The 19,611-nt window shown below is 37.2% G+C and overlaps 4 protein-coding genes across 6 annotated transcripts; 2 read left to right on the forward strand and 2 right to left on the reverse strand.

Annotated features, from left to right (window-relative positions):
* Positions 1-1,211: 1,211 nt before the first annotated feature.
* On the reverse strand, positions 1,212-7,020 carry HIT1 (Membrane trafficking VPS53 family protein). The gene is made up of 22 exons (XM_078323829.1): positions 6,721-7,020; positions 6,480-6,574; positions 6,191-6,398; positions 6,040-6,110; positions 5,360-5,484; positions 5,099-5,259; positions 4,856-4,997; positions 4,709-4,772; positions 4,405-4,611; positions 4,288-4,329; positions 4,055-4,159; positions 3,763-3,900; positions 3,558-3,665; positions 3,410-3,475; positions 3,195-3,272; positions 2,887-3,020; positions 2,689-2,782; positions 2,535-2,612; positions 2,364-2,426; positions 2,196-2,264; positions 2,011-2,106; positions 1,212-1,876 (listed from the first exon to the last, which is right to left on the reverse strand). The coding sequence occupies exons 1-22, from the start codon at positions 6,767-6,769 to the stop codon at positions 1,508-1,510; spliced, it is 2,562 nt and encodes an 853-aa protein (XP_078179955.1). The 5' UTR covers positions 6,770-7,020; the 3' UTR covers positions 1,212-1,507.
* A 219-nt stretch (positions 7,021-7,239) lies between these two features.
* On the forward strand, positions 7,240-10,417 carry LOC144574017 (uncharacterized). Its single transcript, XM_078323831.1, has 9 exons — positions 7,240-7,415; positions 7,552-7,681; positions 7,759-7,897; positions 7,973-8,185; positions 8,286-8,430; positions 8,523-8,786; positions 9,679-9,776; positions 9,878-9,947; positions 10,060-10,417. The coding sequence occupies exons 1-9, from the start codon at positions 7,323-7,325 to the stop codon at positions 10,156-10,158; spliced, it is 1,251 nt and encodes a 416-aa protein (XP_078179957.1). The 5' UTR covers positions 7,240-7,322; the 3' UTR covers positions 10,159-10,417.
* Positions 10,418-11,317: 900 nt separating this feature from the next.
* Positions 11,318-13,275, reverse strand: LOC144574018 (putative beta-1,4-xylosyltransferase IRX9H). 2 transcript variants are annotated; one of them, XM_078323832.1, is made up of 4 exons: positions 12,613-13,275; positions 12,080-12,329; positions 11,670-11,909; positions 11,318-11,532 (listed from the first exon to the last, which is right to left on the reverse strand). In XM_078323832.1, the coding sequence occupies exons 1-3, from the start codon at positions 13,242-13,244 to the stop codon at positions 11,736-11,738; spliced, it is 1,056 nt and encodes a 351-aa protein (XP_078179958.1). In that variant the 5' UTR covers positions 13,245-13,275; the 3' UTR covers positions 11,318-11,532; positions 11,670-11,735. The 2 variants fall into 2 exon arrangements, with proteins under 2 accessions (XP_078179958.1, XP_078179959.1); XM_078323833.1 differs by having other exon boundaries at positions 11,644-11,909.
* A 553-nt stretch (positions 13,276-13,828) lies between these two features.
* Positions 13,829-19,306, forward strand: FAAH (fatty acid amide hydrolase). Of its 2 annotated transcripts, XM_078323834.1 has the most exons (19): positions 13,829-14,057; positions 14,197-14,306; positions 14,509-14,569; positions 14,700-14,887; positions 15,121-15,250; positions 15,371-15,448; positions 15,525-15,672; positions 15,786-15,974; positions 16,477-16,548; positions 16,647-16,698; positions 16,889-16,969; positions 17,051-17,134; positions 17,231-17,334; positions 17,722-17,814; positions 17,956-18,024; positions 18,112-18,176; positions 18,601-18,662; positions 18,760-18,855; positions 19,055-19,306. In XM_078323834.1, exons 1-19 carry the CDS (start codon positions 13,976-13,978, stop codon positions 19,118-19,120), a joined length of 1,830 nt encoding a protein of 609 aa, XP_078179960.1. In that variant the 5' UTR covers positions 13,829-13,975; the 3' UTR covers positions 19,121-19,306. The 2 variants fall into 2 exon arrangements, with proteins under 2 accessions (XP_078179960.1, XP_078179961.1); XM_078323835.1 differs by lacking the exons at positions 13,829-14,057; positions 14,197-14,306; positions 14,700-14,887 and having other exon boundaries at positions 14,552-14,569.
* The last annotated feature ends 305 nt before the right edge of the window (positions 19,307-19,611 follow it).

Genomic DNA, 19,611 nt, shown 5'->3' on the forward strand with positions numbered 1-19,611 from the left:
ATCCATAGGCATCGAATCCCCCAAGTGGATTAAGGCGTATGGAAATTTTTGTAAAGTCGATGTTCCTATCTCAACTCAGAAGGCCCTCTGCTCATCAGGGATTCACCTCATTCATTTACCTCAATGTAATTAAGTACATTTATTTGTTAGCCTATTAATATTCCCACCTATATATATATATATATGCATGCATGTCATGTTCTCATATTTAATAATTAAATTGGTTTTGACAGGTGAAAGACACGACATACGCTCTTTTTTACAAAGAGATGTTTTAATTTGGACCTCGCAGAACCCCCCTCCAGCCCATATTTTCTTAATTACAGACGATTGTAGTCTCTCGTCAATCATTCAAGATCTAAGACGGAAAAAATATAACATTCTTTTATCTTGTAATGATAATGATATGACAAACCACAACAATTTCTTGAGCAAAGGGTGCACTCTGATGTGGCCGTGGGGATCTCTTGCTAAGGGGATGGCCTGCATCCCCTGGAAATTCAACGAGGTACCTGATGTTGCATTGTATCACACACTCAATCGACAATTGCTTCTTTGTCAACATGTTTCTCAGAAGGTATCTCACAAGGACGACCAATTCGACTCGGACTCATATTTTGAGGATTGATCAACTACATTTTCTACAAATATTAATGATTGTTTACATTTTTTAAGTTATTATTTATGTTTTGTTTATTTCTAAGTTACAAATTAATCCCTCCTTATGGTTATAAAAGGAGAGCATTTTGTAAGAGAAAAACAACTTTGATAATATATTTTCTTTTTGAGAGAGATTTAATCTCGCCTCTGCTATTTAGCATTTAGGCAATACGTTGTTTTAATGATTGAGGCAGTACGCTGCACCTAATGCTTATGCATATTTAATTGTATGTTTATAAGGTATACCACTATACTAGTGATTTTGTTAGAGGAATCTAAAATCGTGGAATTAACACATTTCTTATTACTTGTTTTTGTAGATGTTAAATAAAATGAAAGAAGCATGATGGGCGTTTTTGAAAGTTCTAGTGGATATTTCTTACTTCATACACACTAATTAGTTTAGAAAATCTCTTTCAGAGCAGTTATATTGTAAATTCAACCAACATGTTTCCTATGGCATTATTTTAGTTTGGTGGATGTTTTCGTAAATTCTCCCTAATCGGATGACATTTCACACTGTTCAAGAAGCAAATTTTCTAAAATCTCCATTTTTGTAGAGCTAATTAATTATTATAAATTTCCTCACAGTTCTCCACATGGACATGTAACAACACTAAGTTTGGCTTCCACAAGTACTCAAAATCTATCTCTGTAAAACCTCCGCAAAGGAGAAGGGGTGGGTCCAAATAGATCCATGTTGTCATCTATAACAAGGATCCTAAATGATCCTCAAAATTGAAAAATACTACTGTGTGAAGCTTGAAAAGCTGAAAGATAGGAGCTCTATACTGTTGCCGGGGCTGCAGAAAGTAGACTAACATACAGAAGAAAAAAAAAAAAACAATCAAGAGTTGAACAATTTACGGAAAGGCCCGTCTTTTTTGTCTTTAGCAGCCTCAGTCAATGCAAGGAAGCGCTTGAAGCCGGTGGTGGCAGCCCCACGGCCAAGTGCAGCAGCACGTGTCAGCACATCCTCTCGGGAGTAGGCAGAAAGAGGAGTCGTCAGAGCAGAAGCAAAAGCAGTAGCAGGAGCTGAAGATGCCGAAGAAATTGAAGCCACTACAGCGGAAGCAGGAGCAGAGGACAGAGCAGTGGTAGCTGCAGGTGGCAAAGCGACACTGGGGACCATACTGGGGTGTCTAATGTTGGTAGCGGTAGTGAAATGTTTGTTGAAATCCTCCAATATTGTTTGCTGATCGGTTTTCTTCAGGCCCTGTGCATCAAAAGTAACGGATGATCTTCAGAATTAAACAAAGTCCATTAAGAGTTCAATATTTGTTTTATAGAGAGAGAGAGAGAGAGAGAGAGAGAGAGGGGGGGGGGGGGGGGGGGGCAGAAAGGGGCGACCTTGAGTTCAAGAATGCGTTGGAAATCTGAAAGGGTGCCTTCAGGAAGAAGAGCTCTATATGTATTTGCAACTGAATCCACTGGTGACAAAATGACCTATCAAATATTTGCCATTTAAATATCTATTAGATCATCCAATTATATCACAAAATTTTATTGAGGTTAAGTTTTATTTTCAAGATTACCTTTAAAAGAGCTTCAGCTTTGCTCATTTCCCGACTCACAAACTTTGAATAGCTTGTTGCAACTGTGGTCTGTTTATAAACCCCAAAGTCCATCAATGATTAACTAAACAGTACTTTGTAAACCAGCACTAACTATCAAAGATTACATATAACAAAAATATAAAATACCTGCTTCCCTAAAGCTGGTATTTCCAATAGGATTGTCTTCACAGCCTGAGTGTCGAGCAGCATCTAAATTCAAGGAAAAAGATGTTAAGTTGTGAGCAAAAGTAAAAGCAATTTATACTCCTAATCAGCACATAAATTACGTCTGATACTCGATAGAAAATAACAAAAAACCTGTTGTGCGCCAGTTTCTGATATGCTCTTGCATTTATATATGTTTTGAGAGAACCGGGGACCAAGCGAGGCTGCTAGCTGACACATTGCATCATTTCAAAATTAGTAAAAGGACAAAAGAAGGCTTATTTCTGTTCTCGATGTTAAGGCATACCTTGTCCAAGAAAAATTGGAAGTAGGTCGGCGAGAGAAGAGAACCAAGCACAGGAATGCTAGTTGACAGTATAGAATTTATGCCATTCACATATCTGCATTATTGGCATCATAATATTTTATTAATCATGTCTCTGGAGTTGCAAAAGATTTTACTCAATAATAGAAAATAAGAAAGGAAAGGATGTGAAGGGCATACTCAGATTGGTCACCAACACTTTCCAGGCTAGCCCATGGGACCCGCGTCATTGCAAGCATTTCAGCATCAAATTTAGTCTCAACTCCATTCACAAGTGTTATTAATGCTTTTGTTATCACTGCTGAGAACTCATCCTGTCAAAACCCATTGGCTTTCCAATTTAATCATTATTGGAGGAAACGGCAACCTCATTTCCAAAATGAAATAAAGGAAACCAATTCATACTTTTTAAAATATGCTGAATGCTTTCACCTCAATCAAGCTCTAAAAACAAAAAACAAAAGGGAAGAGATGCAGCGTGTACTTGCCTGAACTTCAGACATGTCAACTTTATCAACAAATTGAGGATCAATCATATTCGAGACATTTTCAGCTAGCTCCCCTGACTAAAAACATAAAAAAAAAAGTAAATAAAATTATGCAATAGATGGCGCTGAAAGTAATGAGGAAAGAAATTAAAGATTACGTTCTTAGCATATCTAATTAGCAGATATAGAGAAAATAATGAATATGTTAATATTACCGTCTTATGGCAGTATTCTGCTGTATTCACGATGTAGCATATCATTCTCTCATCTCTATCTGAGGTCTGCATTTAAAAAGTTATCAAAATTTCTCATACAACAGAAACAAATAAAAAAGAAGCACGCACAATAAAGTAGAAATGGGACCTTGATTTGTCCATCAGTGCCAGTTGCAGCTGCAACTATGCCTGTACCACCTTTAGGCAATCTATTGTATAGTTTGTTTGCATATGCTTTCAGTATCCTCTGGAACACCTGCTCAAGGCAAAAACACACAAACATATAAACCTCCAAGTTCTCTATGTATCTTTAACTTGAAGCTAAATAAGTATGGAACAAATAGTAAAAGTACCTCCAACATTTTGAACAGGGTTTGGCTCTGGGTCAAAGCACTACACCTTTTCAAACTTCTGCGGATAATTAAAAACACCTGCATACTACTTGATAGGATATTTGTTTGACTTCCTTCATCTGTTTCCCATGTTTCTTCCTAATATTAGAATAACCAATTACGAAAATTAATAACTTTCTCCTTGTAATTACTAATTAACCACAAAACCAACACATGATGAAACAAACTTCCCTTTCGTTCAAATTCCACGCAATAAATTGATCTGTTGAACTCTATTTTGTTGGCACATTACCTGTACAAGTTTTTCTAAGCTCTCCATTAGGGTTTTCTCCTCCAGCTCGACATAGACCGTCATATGTGCCTCAAAACATGATGAGATGATGCCTCTAAAATTGAACTGCAATCATTCAGAGCCCTTATGTCTTAATGATCTCAAGAATTCTTACTTAAAAAGGAAAATTAATCATAGGAGGATAGGTTTGCAAAAAAAACATTAATAGGCAATTTAAAAGACGGATTACTAACCCCTGCACCAGGAACTCCAAGATCTTTCTGCTTGTCTTTTTCCTGCAACCATAAACTTCATGAGCGAATTCTATAAGTAGTTCAAATAGCTTTCGTATGAGATTATATTTCACATACCATTTGGGCTTTGGCATCAGGTTCAGTGGAGGCATCCTTTTTCTGATATCTATTTCGGATTTCGGCAATTCTTTTGCGGTCATTCGCTTCATCATCTTCCTCGATTTCTTCATCATCATTAGTTGATTCTTTGCTTCGAGATTTTTCAGTCCCAGCACCAAATTTGGAAGCCAGTTCCTCCTCAAATTCTAGGGTTCTCTGCAAAGCCTGATTAAGCAAAGAAGATAGGTTTTCACTATGAATTTGAATTAAAGAGATAGGGAGGGAAATGACAGATTTAATGTAATTTGTGAAAGAAAAGTACCAATAGCAAGGTGCCGACATCTGGCTTTTCTTTAAGGTTGTTCAGTATGTCAACAAGTTGTGTCCTGAAACAGTTTTATTAAGAAATATTATAGAAAATGAGCTTTGGATATTAGTTAGGTAGATTGAATAGCATATGAAAACAAACCTGGTAAGCTTGCAGAATTGAATGCAAAGCAGATAGTCAACATGCCAAGTTTGTGGAAATATCTTCCATATTTCCTCATTTGTCTTTAGCCGCCTCCTTATCCATGCATACCTCCTCTCTGTCTTGTCCAACTTTGCAAGTTCTGCTTTTCATTGAAAATAAACAGTATGGCTAACCAAACGAAGGTAAAGAGGGAGATTGAAGGGAAAACACATCAAAAGGCCAAGAATAGTAGAGGAAGACCTGCTCCTTCAAAGATTTGACGATATGAAGTGAGTTCCTTATTACAAAAGTTCTTGACTAATTCTTCCCTGACAGAAGGCTCCAAAGCATCAACAACAAGGCACGCATCCGACAGTTGTTGTAATAGATTTGGCTCTTCTGTTTCCTTTCCAGTTCCTAAGCTGAAACAATTTCATCCAATCACGTGAATATTTACTATATAGTAAAACAATCAACACATTTTAATAACTGCATTATAATGTTAAAAAGCATTTAGCACACCTTGAAAAATCAGAAAAAACATGAGATTTAAGTATTTTCTTAATGTTCTTGAACTTGTCTCTTAGCTCTGTTATCTTTGGCACATCTCTGTATGCTTCAAAATGGCTGCATAGCTGGTTTACTGCCTGCAGAATGGAAAATCATCATAGACAGAGAGAGATAGGGGAGAGAATTTTACAAGAATTTTGGCAAAGAATGCCCACTATTTACACTAAAATCTGTACTTGCAAAATACGGAGCATTAACTGGGAGTTACTAGAAAAGTAAATGTGGCAGCTTTGTTGCTTATTCAAATATCCTAGGCACAATGTTAACACATCTAGCCCTCATCTGGAGCCAATAAATAACTTTTTTCTTTCCTCTAGATTAAGTTTCTCCTCTTCTAATTTCTTCTTTCCCTCTTATTATTTGTCCCATTTGTCCAAACTCTAGTTACAGTTACATACTTTAAAAAGAAGAAAAACAAAAACAAAATATTATTTTTCCTGCAAAGACGTGCAAGTAGTGGATGGTATCCAAAGCAAGAAAAATCACAGAGAAAGATTATATCGCATTAATATTCATTATTTATTGGTCTTGTTCACTTTTGCAGAACCACAAATGATAAGCTTTTCTGCAAATAAGGATGATGGGGATAATATGCAAATTGGAAGGAAAAGAAGGAAAGAAAAATAAGGTACCTCTAATTGGGCAGCTGCCTCTTTGTATTGTCTTTTTGCCGCCATTACTTGAAGTTGCTCCACTGCCGACACTGCATACCCACATCACTACTTATCTCAGTCAAAAATGTCAAAAATAGAAGCATGTTCCACCAAATTTTGAAATATGTACCGAGCATGGTCAGCCGGTGAAGAGCAGTGATGGTTGTTGTAATATGCTTCTTAGCACAATCCAATTTCTTAATATCACGGCAAATCTCTTGCACCATTGTTTCGCTCTGTTCGGCCTTTGTCTTAATTTCCTTTATTTTGAGCATCAGTTCCTGAACAGCACTTGTTGCTGCTGCAAGTTCTTCCTTTGCTTTTGTTCCTGAATTGCTCTTTTTTACAACACAATGATTAAATTTTTGATTGAATTTGGAAGAATGAATAGCCTAATTGGGAAGTAGAAGAGAATTTACCTGCTGTCTGACAGCTGCAAGTATGCTAGCATCAACCCGGCGAATCTCAGTCTGTATCTTTTGCATTAGTGGCTCTACTCCAGATAACGATGCTTCTGAAAATTCACAATTGGAGCAATTTATGCCAAAGACGGACTGGATCTAAAGAAACCAATTCTCATTTCCTCTTCTGAGAATTGGAGCGATTGGTAAAATAAAAAATAAGAATGATTTAGAAAGAATAAACTCTGCAGATGTGCACCTGTGGGAAACATCTGATTAATGTACTCCAGAGCACTTGATTTATCCATCTCTCTTCCTCAATTTCTCAATGGGAAAGTGAGATCAATTGGTGTTGGTGGGTGCTGCTGAGCTACGATTTGACCAGGTTACCGGAAAACGCCTAGAGGCTGAGACTCCCGATTTGGTATGAACGGTCGCGGTACGGTGATACCGATACCGGCGATCCGACGAAGAAGAAAGATTTCACAGATTTGGATTTGGAACACTTGCTTTCACTTGCATTTTTTCCATTTGAGATCTTGCCAGTTGCATTTTGCTTATTTTTTTTTATTTTTTTTATATTTATATTTATTTTACAAGGAAAGGAATGCAATGCAATGCAATAGAGTTCCAAAGAAATTGGGCCTCTTTGATAAGTCTTTTTTGGGCCGGAATAGAGAAATAGATAATACTAATACATGCTAATGCTGTCGTTCAAGCCCAATAAGGACAAGCGGCCCAAATTGAAGCTCAGCACCATTACTCATCCTTCTTTGGTTAGGGTTTTTGGTTTGGACAGCCTCTCTCTCTCTTTCTCCACTCCCTCTCCCCTCCGCCTCGATACGAAAGAGAAGAGAAGAGATGGCGACGGTGATACCCACGTCCGAGGAGGATCCTGTTCTGGCGGTGGTGCGTTTCTCCTCCGAGCTTGCTTGGGCCGACGCTGGCCCCGAGGTGTTTCCCTTTCCTTCTCATTCTATATTCCTAATATAATACTGGACTGGATTTGTTGTTATTTGTAGAATTTTAGTGGCTTTGTTTAGATATTTTAGGTAATCTATGTATTGTGGGTGTTGTATGGATTACATAGGTAGCAGAACCGCAAGTGACTCGGCTATGCTTGGAAGCACAAGATTTTCTGGCCATGGAGAGGTACCTGGATCTGGTGTCTCTCATCCTCACCTCTGCTGACCTTATTCTATCCAGAGTCTCAGATAAAGGTACAAAATTTGTTGCATCCATGCTTCGTTCAAGTTAGCCTTGTACTAAGACCATAAAAATTGAAATGGAAATGTAGATTTTGAGTGCATAATCACGGTGATATGCAACTTGGTCACAAAGGCCGGTACCCCTGATGAGGCACTTGAGATGGCCAAGCTTATTTCCTCTAAACTTGTTCAGCACCCAGAAGACAAGCCTCAGCTGCGCCTTAAGATGTATGATCACTTGTGTTACTCTCTATCTTATCAGTTTTTGATGGCATGATGATTGATTATGCAGTGCTATTGCAGGCTGTTCACATTGTACAATATGTTAGAGAACCCATACAGCCGGTTCATTGTCTACCTCAAAACTCTTGAACTAGCGGTGGCCAGTAAAGTGACCGAAAGTATCATTCCTTCTTTTAAGAAGATTGATGCTTTTTTGAGCGAATGGAATATTGGCAAGGTTGACCAGCGAGCTCTTTTTCATTCCATCTCTAACATCCTCAAGGACAACAAGAGGTCCTCTCTCTCTCTCTCTCTCTCTCTCTCTCCCTGTCTTCCTTTTTGTAATTTTTAATATTTTTTTGTATTTTTTGTACTAATTGTTGGTTGGTTGTAGCATGGGGAAAGAATCATTCACATTCTTGAGCAAGTACTTGGCAACATTTTCGGGTACGGATGAAGATGCAGTTGCTATCAATGAGGTGAAAGAGGATGCTGTGCGTGCTATTATTGAGTTTATTAAAACTCCAGACCTGTTTCGGGTATCATATTCTACCTTCTTTCTTGCAAGGGAATTATATAAAAAAGAGTTAAGAAATAGTAATGTGATAGCATACTATGATTTTTGCGGCAGTGTGATTTCTTGGAGATGCCGGCAGTGACACAGCTGGAGAAAGATGGGAAGCATGCGTTGATCTACCTACTGTTGAAGATATTCCTGACGCAGAGGTTGAATGCCTACATGGAATTCCACTCTGCCAACTCTGCTGTTCTACAGAACTATGGTCTTGTACATGATGAATGTGTCAGCAAAATGAGGCTTATTACTCTGATCGACCTTGCTTCTCATGCCTGCCCTGCTCCAATTCCTTACTCTCTTATCAGAGATTCGCTCCAGGTGAGTGTATAATTGCTTTTTTTCTTTTCTGAAGGCTAATAGAAGAATCTTGCAAATTTGTACCCTGTTTTCTTGTGATAGTTGCATATAACACTCATCCTTCCTACATACACCAAAAATAGCTTGGACCTTGTAAATATTATCAAGTAGAACTAGGGTGTTCCTAAGTTCATCATGTTTTTTTGTGAACTCAACACTAAAATCTATCGGATTGGCTTCAAACGACAAATCCAAACCGTTGAAATCCTTCAACCTTATGAGCGATGTGTTCATGCAAAAAAAATAATTTTGTATGGTGTCAAGTGATCAAAAGGCGTTCAAAAAATGAATGCATTAAAATTAATTTATAAACCTTCTAAATTTGACCACTTGACTTTATATTAAATTAATTTTAAAGTTTAAAATTTTCACATGTAGACATCACTCGTAAGGTAGAAGGATTTCAACTGTTTGGATTCATTGTTTGAAGCCAATCCGATAAATTTTAGAGTTGAGTTCACAACAGGGTTTGGTGAACATAGGAACACCCTAGTTCTACTCAATATTATCTTTCGATTAGTGTGATGTATATGGTATTATTTGACAAAATTTGCCCTTCTCTTGATATACCTCTGCATCTTCTAGACCAATTTAACTTGAATTCAAGCAAAGATGATTTACATGTAAGATTCTGATTGTGGTACTGGTTGAGGATCAATTTTTTCGAGTCAAGATGACAATGTCAGGATGATTTAGTCAAATTTATCATCATGGACTTTGTTTTATCAATCTATTGTTTTGCTGCAAATAGCTTAGAACATGTTGGATGTTTCTGCAATATGGAATATTTTAATATTAGGACCATTGATTAAATTTATACTGAAAGCAACAATTCATTTGTTATGCTAAATAGATTAGCGACGAGGAGGTGGAGTATTGGATAGTTAAAGCAATTACTTTAAAGTTGCTAGACTGCAAGATGGATCAGATGAGTCAGACTGTTATTGTAAGGTATCATCACTAATCATCATAAACTTGTCCAAATTGTACCGACAAGAATATGCTACTAATTCAAAATGTAAAAAAATGATTGATTGATGTATATCTTGCAGCCGACACACAGATAGAGTTTTTGGGCTTCCTCAGTGGAATAACCTTCGTTCCAAGCTCTCACTTTGGAAGGTAATTACTTTACCATCTTCTTTAATTTTCTTTTTAGTTGTTTTTTTTTAAACCGTGGTATTACAGATGTCAACTGATCAAAGATTAGATAACATTTTTATATTGTTTACAGGGAAATATTGCGAGTGCAATAAGCACAATACAAGCAAACAAAATATCAGAAGAGGCTGTACAGCCTTCTTCTGCTCAAGGCCTGGCAATGCGCTCCTAATTAGTTTCTGCTTGATCTTTAGCTGAAAATCAAGGCTCCACATCAATTTTCCCCAATATATCACTAGTGTCTTCTGTGAGAAACATTGTCCAGTTTTGTCGAGGTTCATTGCATTATATTATGTTTGCATTTTCAAGAGTAAAGAGGTAGTTTGAGCTTTTAGAAAGAGGCCTCAGCACTGTTGTCTTTTTAAAATTTTAACCCTTTTGACTTTTTATGTACTTGAAAGATAAGATTGTAGTTAAATTCTTGTATTTGCTAGTGCACTTTTGGAATTCCTTTTTTTCCGTCTTTAATTAGTATTGTTAGTTTTCAATTTGCTTGAATCAGGCAAAAGTTATGCGGCAATTGTGGGTAGATTGGACATGGTCACATGGGGTTAATTGAAGAGCTGGAATCTGCTGTATAGTTTATATGTATTATTGGTAACCGGATCTATCTACCTTTAAAAGGACTTGACAAGTAATATTATGTCTGTGGGTATGTAATTGTAAGGAGGTAATCCATCTTTGAACTTTAATTTTGAAGGCATGAAAATATGCATGTTCCATTCATCCTGCCTACAGTATAAGCTTATATCATAATCAATCAAAATCGAGAGCAAGCTTGATTGGAGCAAAATAAATTGGGCAGGATTGACAAACGCAATTAAGATCTTGGAAGAACACAATTACCCCAACAGTGAAGACCGTCGTCTATTTAGCACTCAAATGAAGGAGAATAGCTTGATACGCAAAATGTGGTGTGTTCAGGATGCCAACTAGAAACAGGTGACCATATTTTGTTTGAATGCCAATATGTGACAGATGCATCAGCAAAGGAGGCGACATATGACGGTGCATGTCATACAGATACAGGGAATGGAGTGCTAGATTCACTGCTGTTCGTTGGCTACTGTGGAAGGAGAGAGACACGGCATTTCGCAATACAAATAGTTGTGCAGTGTGTTGTGCCTTGTGCGGCTTGTATTTTACTTATTATCTGGATGTAGGGTTGTTAGTAGCTGCATGGTGTATTTGTTTGTTCTGAGTTCTATGTAACATTGGTAGCCACTACCAAGTTTTTAGGTTCAAGCAACAAACAGATTGGTTCTGCAATGTGCTAACGTTCAGTTTTCAATAAAAAAGATTTGCTTCTAAAACAATGACGGAAAAAAAAATGAAAGAAAATTAATTTCAATATGAAAAGAGAATGGGAAACAAAGCACAGAAAAAAGAATAAATGAACAATCCTATACCAAGCCTGTACAACAAATGAATATATTTATTTGCTTTTGACAAAGAATATTTTGATGGACATAATCATAGCATGGCTCGGTCTTGCATCTTGGCTCCTCCTTTCTTGCATCAGATTTACCAGCGCCTCACCTTGACACTTCTCACAAGCAGGTAATAACACATGGACAACAAAGTCAGATAACAAGTACAAGATAAAGCATAAAGAGAGGAGAGCGAGAAAGAATGAAAAAAAAAAAAAAAACAAAACAAAGCAACTATGATTGAAGGAGCTACCTTCTGGCCGTGTGAATCTACTCCAAGGTATATCATGGCTACGTACAAAGCCAAAAGCGATTAGGGTTACAGCTCCAGAGGCACAATGGGATGAAGGTTGTCGCCGAGATGCCAATCTTTAGGGTAAACCACATCCCTGTAGTCTAAGTGGAGATGCCAATTCAGTATTTTTGCACAATCTGACGGTAACCCTTCCATCTGTGTTTCATCCTCAACTAATTGCTGTATAAATGTTGTTTCCTGCCATTTTTTTTTCCACAAAACACGAGATATTTTACTTTACACTAAATGAAGACTGCAGAATTTCCACTTGTTCTTTAGTAAAAAAAAAAAAAAAAAAAACATAAAAGAATTTCAACTTGTAGCAAAACATAGCATTAGTAATAGGGCAATGAAGTGTTTTACAGTACCTGAAAACCCTCCTTCACTGAATCCAGCTGCCGGATTGTGTTCCATGCAAGGTGGACCCGCTTGTCAGGGTCCCACAACATAGTTGAATTAAATGCAAAACCAGACATGTCCACATGAAATCTCCTTAATCTCTTGCTTTTTTCATTTGTGTGCCAACCTAAGATCTTACCATCCTTGCAAACTGGACCTTCCAGTATCGCCTTGCTCTTGTCATGTGTCAGCATTGCAACCGGCCATGTACCGAAACCCCTAAAATTATTCATTATGATTTAGACTAAAACATAAACCTCACTTTATCCAAAAGTTGGTACTATTTCTTTCAAAATCAATAGTTGTCCTGAGCAAATCAATAGTTGTCCTGAGCAAAATCAATAGTAACAAGATACCCAAATTTACTGATACAGGTCCTGAGCAAAATGAATAGAAACAAGATTCCCAAATAATACCCAGAGTATACCCATTTTATTCTTTTTGAGCAATTGGTAGAAAACATATTTCAGAATTAATAAGAGTAGAAAAAATAAAATGATACCTAATATCCCTCAAATGATCAAACAACTCGAGCGAATAGATATTATCATCATCAGCAAAGTAGACGATCCCTTCCATCCTATGATACTCTATGAGATCCAATGCTTTGTTCCTCTGATTCACTCCTCTGTCCTTAATCTGACCTGAGGTGTGCTTACAGGAGATGTGCCTGTACATTACTCCAGACCGTCTCAGTATGGATGCGGTCTCTGTGGAGGTTTTTGAACCCATTTCGACCACGATCCATAGCAGAGGTGGCGGCACGAGACGCAGGGTCTGGGCCAAGCGGTGGAGGAAGTAGGCTTGTGCTGCACGGTTGTAGGTAGGAGTTACGACAATGATTAGCTTGGGCTCTGGTACATGATTGAATGAGTGATGGGATGGATTGGCTTGGGGTTGGTGTTGGTGTTTGTAAGGGGAGGAGAAAAGCGTGAGGCCGAGCACGAAGCCAGAGGCAAAGAAGAAGAGCAAGAGGCGGAGAAGCAAAGGTGGGTGGTATGGGATGGAAGGTGCGGTGAGTGCCCTTGCTCTTGATCTGAGAGAAGAAGAAGAAGAAGGGGAAGAGACTGATTTATGATGATGATGCTGGTGTGAATTGGGAATGGAAGCGCGACGCACGGAGACGGTGGCCATGTGAAATTAAGGGATCAATTGAATTGAATTGAATTGGATTGGGTAGAATAGAAGGTGTAAGAAAGGAGAAGGAGAAGGAGAAGGAGAAGGAGAAGGAGAAGGAGAAGGAGAAGAGGTCTCCATCGACCATCGCTGAGTCCCTACCCTTTTTTGTTTTGAGTTTTGACTTGGCTTTCATTTACCCTTCCTTAAGTCACTGTCAGTGGCCACCCACATACCATTAAATGATTGATGAAATTTATTTCCTATTAAACAGAGACAGAGAGAAGCAGGAATTACTTTTAATTCGTACACCGTGTAATAATAGAATAGAAATAGAATAGTCAGTAAGACAAATTCTTGAACACATGCAGTTTGAATTAGTCACAATTAATGTTAATGTTAATGTTAATGTTAATGATCCCTCAACTTGAACTACCAATATATCTTCACAAAGGTCGCGAGTAATTGAATGGAATGAATCCTGGACGTCAATGGAAATGCTCCGAATAAGTCCCATCGGTCTCTCCTTCCATAAATAATTGCAATTGCAGAGGAGAGGAGAGGAGAGGAGAGGAGAGGATAAGACGAAAATAAGTCTTAACTGACCACCTACCTACATCCTACATCCTACAGCCTACAGCCTACATCCTTCATTTTTCTCCCAAATCATTTAGCTTTCAAATTAAGACTCCGCCGAGAGTAGAGTACAGACTACAGAGTACTGGAGAAAGAAGCAAGCGAGAAAAGAAATGGGAAAGATGAAGAAGCTGATGCCACCGGCGGAGGAGGTTCACCTCTCCTCCGTTAAGTACCAGCCCCAGAATATCACCTGTACTGTACTCTACTCTACTCTACACTCCAATTTCAATTTCAATTTCTCTCCTTTTTCTTTCTTTTTCTCCAAGTTTAATTTGACTATATAATAATAATAATAACTATATAAATATATAAATGATCGATGAACGAACAGCGCCACACCTGACTGGATTTTCGCTCAAGCTTTTTGTGTGGCTCATGGAGTCGCCTGTCTTGGGTCCTCTCATCATCTCTACCCTCAAGAACCAAAATAAGATGACTCAGGTCCGCTCTTAATTTCATCTCCTTTTTTCTTTTCTTTTTTTATCTTCTTAATAATTAACTTCATAATATATATATATATATAGGTTAGGTTATTAACTTGACAATTCTTTCTTTGCTTTCCAATTTTTGGGAGAGGGGAGAAAGAGTTCCATTCCATTCATCTATGCTATATTGCTATGCTTTCTTTCTTTCACTTTTGCAGTTGCTCCGTCACACGATCATCCCTGAACGGCCAATGTACCGTCCAGAGTTTCCACCCCAAGGTAACCTAACCTACCAGAATATCTTAATACTTGACCATCAGAATAACTTTAAATTGATGTCATCAGTTTCTGCCAAAAAAAAAGACACTTTCTGTTTTATTTATTTTATTACTCATAATTAAAATGGCAGAACCTGAAAATGAGGTGGCCATTGTGGATGAAGAGAGAGATCCAATTGATCGCCTTCACACCGCCACACATTGTCTCCCTAACTATGACCCCTCCATTCATCATAACAAAGACACCCCTCCATTTCTCTACTGGAAGATACGAGATTATGCACATGCATACCGATCTAATCTTACCACCCCTTCTGTTGTATGTTATCTTCTTGATAATTTTTTTTTTTATTTATAATACTTTCAAGGACCATAATTAACAGCTGGATGAGCATGCATGCAGTTACCACAATTCTGCTAACTGTTTTGTACAACCTTGTTCTACAAGCATAAGCAAAAGTCAACTTTGTTGGTGGTGTGATTGTTAAAACTTCTTCTGTATATATGTCCTTTTTATGACGGCATGCAATCTAAATATTTTCAATTATGAAGGTAGCCGAGCAACTTATATCAGCAATAAAAGAGTGGAACACTGCTAAACCATCCATGCCAATGTTGATATACTTCAATCCTGAAGATGTCAGAAAGCAAGCAGAGGTTTCCACTTCAAGATTTGTTCAAGGTTCTTATAACATTAATTGCTTATAAAATCCTAGACATGTGCATCTAAATAACTTGCTTCCAGATTCAGTAACAGGGTTTAATGGAAAATCATTACTGATTAAGACCATCTTATGCACAGGGAAACCGATATCCATACTGGATGGAATTTTCATAGCAATCAAGGATGATGTTGACTGCTATCCTTTTCCAAGCAGAAGTAAGCCTCATCTTTCTTTCGTATATGTTATTTTCATGCAAATACAGTCAAACTTATGTTTGGAATGATATTGCAGGTGGTACCTCATGGTTTGATCAGGTACGAGCAGTGGATAAGGATGCAGTGTGTGTGGCTCGATTGAGGCGATGTGGTGCGATACTAATAGGGAAAGCCAACATGCATGAGTTGGGACTCGGAGTTACTGGAAACAATCCTAATTACGGGTATTAAAATTTGACAGCTTTTACCTCTTCAAAATTTCTGTACTCTTTACTTCTTCTGACCTGTACTCACTGTTTTGATTTCTTATATTTGTTTAAACTGCAAATGAATACAGAACAGCTAGAAACCCACATGCATTAGACAGGTATACTGGGGGTTCATCGTCAGGTCCCGCCTCAATTGTTGCATCTGGCTTGTGTCCTGCTGCCCTTGGCACTGATGGGGGTGGTTCAGTCAGGATTCCATCATCCCTCTGTGGTATAGTCGGCCTTAAGACCACTTATGGGCGCACCGATATGACTGGGTACATTTAGCTTTATTTTGCTTCTTCATTTTCCTCTATTTGATAGGTTTTTGCCAATATGGCCGGCTCTTTGTACCATATCTTCAACTAGGACTCAATATTGTTTGTGTTTACTTGCAATTACCACAACTGTTAAACCAAAAGATAATACTATGAGACAGTGACATTATTGCTCCAAAGTTTCTTTTCTCAACTCAAAAATAACTTTCTGATCTGTTTGTTTAAGGACCGACACTGACACATAAATCATCTTAGCTTATTTTTCTTCACTTAATTTGTATTTATGTAAAATGGAGGCTCTTTAGTAGGGTCAAACTGTTCCCATTAAGCGGAACTTACCTTTACAATAACATTAGTATTATAGCTTTGTTTTATTTTGCAGTATCTGAAAAACTTGCATTTTATTTCCATCAAATAGAAGAAAAGATTGGTTTTATTTTAAATTATAATATGAAATTCGGTTTAATTTGCAAAAGAACCCTTTGCTATTATGAAATGGCAGTGTTTTGTGTGACGGCGGGACAGTTGAAGTTGTTTCTCCCCTCGCAGCCTCTGTTGAGGACGCTATGCTCATGTATCTACTTTTTCTTCTTTATCCTAATTTCTGCACATGTCACAAATACTTGTTGTTTTATTTATGAACACTATGTCCGTCTACATGTAAATGTTTAGATACTCAGCCATAGCAGGCTCCTCTCCTTCTGATAAAATCAGTCTGAGACCTGTAAGTAATCCTTTTTAATTGACGTACTTTTATATAACTATACTGTATTCCTGGAGACAATGCAATAAAGCGTGATGAAGTTCCCTTATTTCTTTCCTTTCACACCTCTGATTAATAGTTGTCTTATTTGTTTCTAAAGATATCATAACTATAATTTCAGAACTTACAATCTTTTCTATGTTACTTTCAGTCACCTCTTTGTTTGCCGAACTTGTCATCTTCTGATAATTTAACCACACTGCAATCTTTGAAACTCGGAAAATACTCTGAGGTGCCCATTTCTAAGATAAGTTCATTTTATTTTTCTATCTACTTAGATGCACTTTATCTGATTTTCTTTTTTAATTTACAGTGGTTCCATGATGTATCAAATACTGAGATCTCGACTAAATGCGATGATACCCTGCAGCTACTTTGTAGTACCTTTGGTAGTCAGGTAAATATACCTAGTCTTTTATGAAATTATGTGGAGTTACAATTATTATAGTCTTCTCTAACAAGGTGGTCCTTTTTTCCTTCTTTATTATTTTAGATAGAGGAGATAGTTTTACCAGAGTTAGAGGAGATGCGGACAGCACATGTTGTTTCAATTGGGGCTGAATCACTTTGCCCCCTCAATCCTTATTATTTGGAGGGGTAAGAGTTCTGATCTTTGCTGTGCAAAATTCCATTTGCACATCAGCAATCTATTCCATATAACTAGAAAAGGAAGTTTATTCTAATGGAAATTACTCCTAGGATAAAACAAACTATTGAAAAAGGAAAAAATCTAAAAAAGAAAAAAAAAAGATACAAGTTAATGTGATGAAATACAGACACATCAGAAGTTATACTATAGGAGATATGACTTTGTAATTTGTACCGTGATGTTGCAATTGTCGGGTTAAGCCTAATGATACAAGTTAATGTGATGATTTCTTACTTTTATTTTTGCCCTGAAGCTTAAATAGTAGACCCAGGTCTTTGGATAAAACTTGTGATATATTTTTGAATTTGCTTTTTTTTGGGTTATTGACTGTAAAGGAGGCGATCTGATTTTACACTAGATACACGAACAAGTTTGGCACTTTTCAGTTCCTTCTCTGCTTCAGACTATGTTGCATGCCAGCGTATAAGGTCCTCCCCCCCCTCTCTCTCTCTCCGAACCATGATATATGGTTTAAATAGACTGAATGAACACATGGTCCCTTTTACCCGTTCTTTTGTTACTTTTTTATGTTATATACTTGATGGTGGTTTTCCCCATGGAAATTACAGGAGGAGAATAATGTATTATTTTATGGAAGCATTTAAGAAGGTTGATATCATTGTGACTCCTACCACAGGGTACACTTTCTTCGGTTTGTCTAGACATAGTATTAAGTTCAGATAGATTGTTTTTTCTCGGTCTTACTTTCCTTTTTGTTCTTCCAGAATAACCGCACCAGAAATATCACCAAGTGCTCTGAAAGTAGGGGAGTCTGATTATGATGTATCAGGTGAGAGCTACATCACCTTTTTAAAACCTAACTTGCCAGAAGATCAAGAAATTCAAATTTTGGCTTGAACCAGCCAATTAATTAACCTGTTGTCCCTGGAAAGGATTGAAAATGCCAAATTATTAGGTTTGATTGGCCTTTGGTTACACATCACAACTCGCTATAGAATTTTCATGAGAAAATGGGAGTAACAAGTTACCCTAATTTTCTACAATTAAAAATACTTCAGTGAAGGGCAAAAGATTATGTCCGTGTTAATAAAATTGAAAAGTTCAGTGGTGCATTTTTCTATTATTAATTTATATTTTTCGAGCTTATGACATGGGGATATTGGAGGATTCCCTTTTGAACGTGCTGCTCTACAATGATTTTCTTAACTAATTTATTAATAATTCTGAGCAAAATTTACTTTGTATTCACATAGGCTATCTGATGCGATTTGTGCAACCTGGAAACCTTCTTGGTCTCCCTGCTATATCTGTTCCAGTAAGTTGATAACACTGCAAGATAATATTGCTTCACCAGTAGATTGGATTTATAAACTACTGAATTTTATTGCTAACCTTCTATTATATTTTTGCAGATCGGGCATGATAAGGATGGACTCCCAATAGGACTCCAACTGATAGGCCGGCCCTGGGGTGAGGCTAGCTTGCTCAGGGTTGCTTTTGCACTTGAGGTAAACATCTTTAATTTTAGTAAATTCTTATTCCCTCGCCACAAACTAATAGGCAGTTGGTAATACCATTGGCAAGTCTGTAGAGTTTACTGGTACCATACCTACTAGCATGCTGTACATAAATCCTTGGCCTTGGGACAGCTTATTGTTCTAATTTTTAGGTTGGTTTGTTGAGTATTGAAATGTTTTACATCTGCAGGAACTTTGTATGAAATTTCGTAACAGGCCATCTGGTGTATTTTTCAATGTGCTCCAGACTTCGTGAGAGTTATGTAAAATACGAGTGCTACCCAATGAAACCTTCCAAGAAGAAAAGAGAGGAAAGACCACATGTGGAATTCTTGATTGAATTGCATTATGCCGCTCTCCTTTTATATATTCAAAAGTTGCAACTATATTACTTCAATAAGTTCAGGGTTGCTAATGTTATTTTTATTTTTATTTTTTTTAATTTATTGGTTTTGCTATTTGTTTATAAAAATGAGTCTGGCTAATATAACATCAGTGTCATTTCAATCTATATAACACCAATTCCAAAACATATCGAATCAATTTCAGACGGTGAATCCCAACCGATCTACTTCATTAGTTGTGCGTTTACAATAAAATTTATAATTTTTCGAATTTATTTAGTATCAAGTCAAGCGGTCAAATGTGAGTTTTTAAGTTAATTTTAATACATTCATTTTTCAACATTTTTACCGCTTGATTCAATACTAAAATAACTCGAAAATATAAAAAAATTGTATGTAAACG

This window comes from Carex rostrata, chromosome 22 (assembly GCF_964058835.1).
Source record: "Carex rostrata chromosome 22, lpCarRost1.2, whole genome shotgun sequence".
In the NCBI taxonomy this organism is placed as follows: Eukaryota; Viridiplantae; Streptophyta; class Magnoliopsida; order Poales; family Cyperaceae; genus Carex; species Carex rostrata.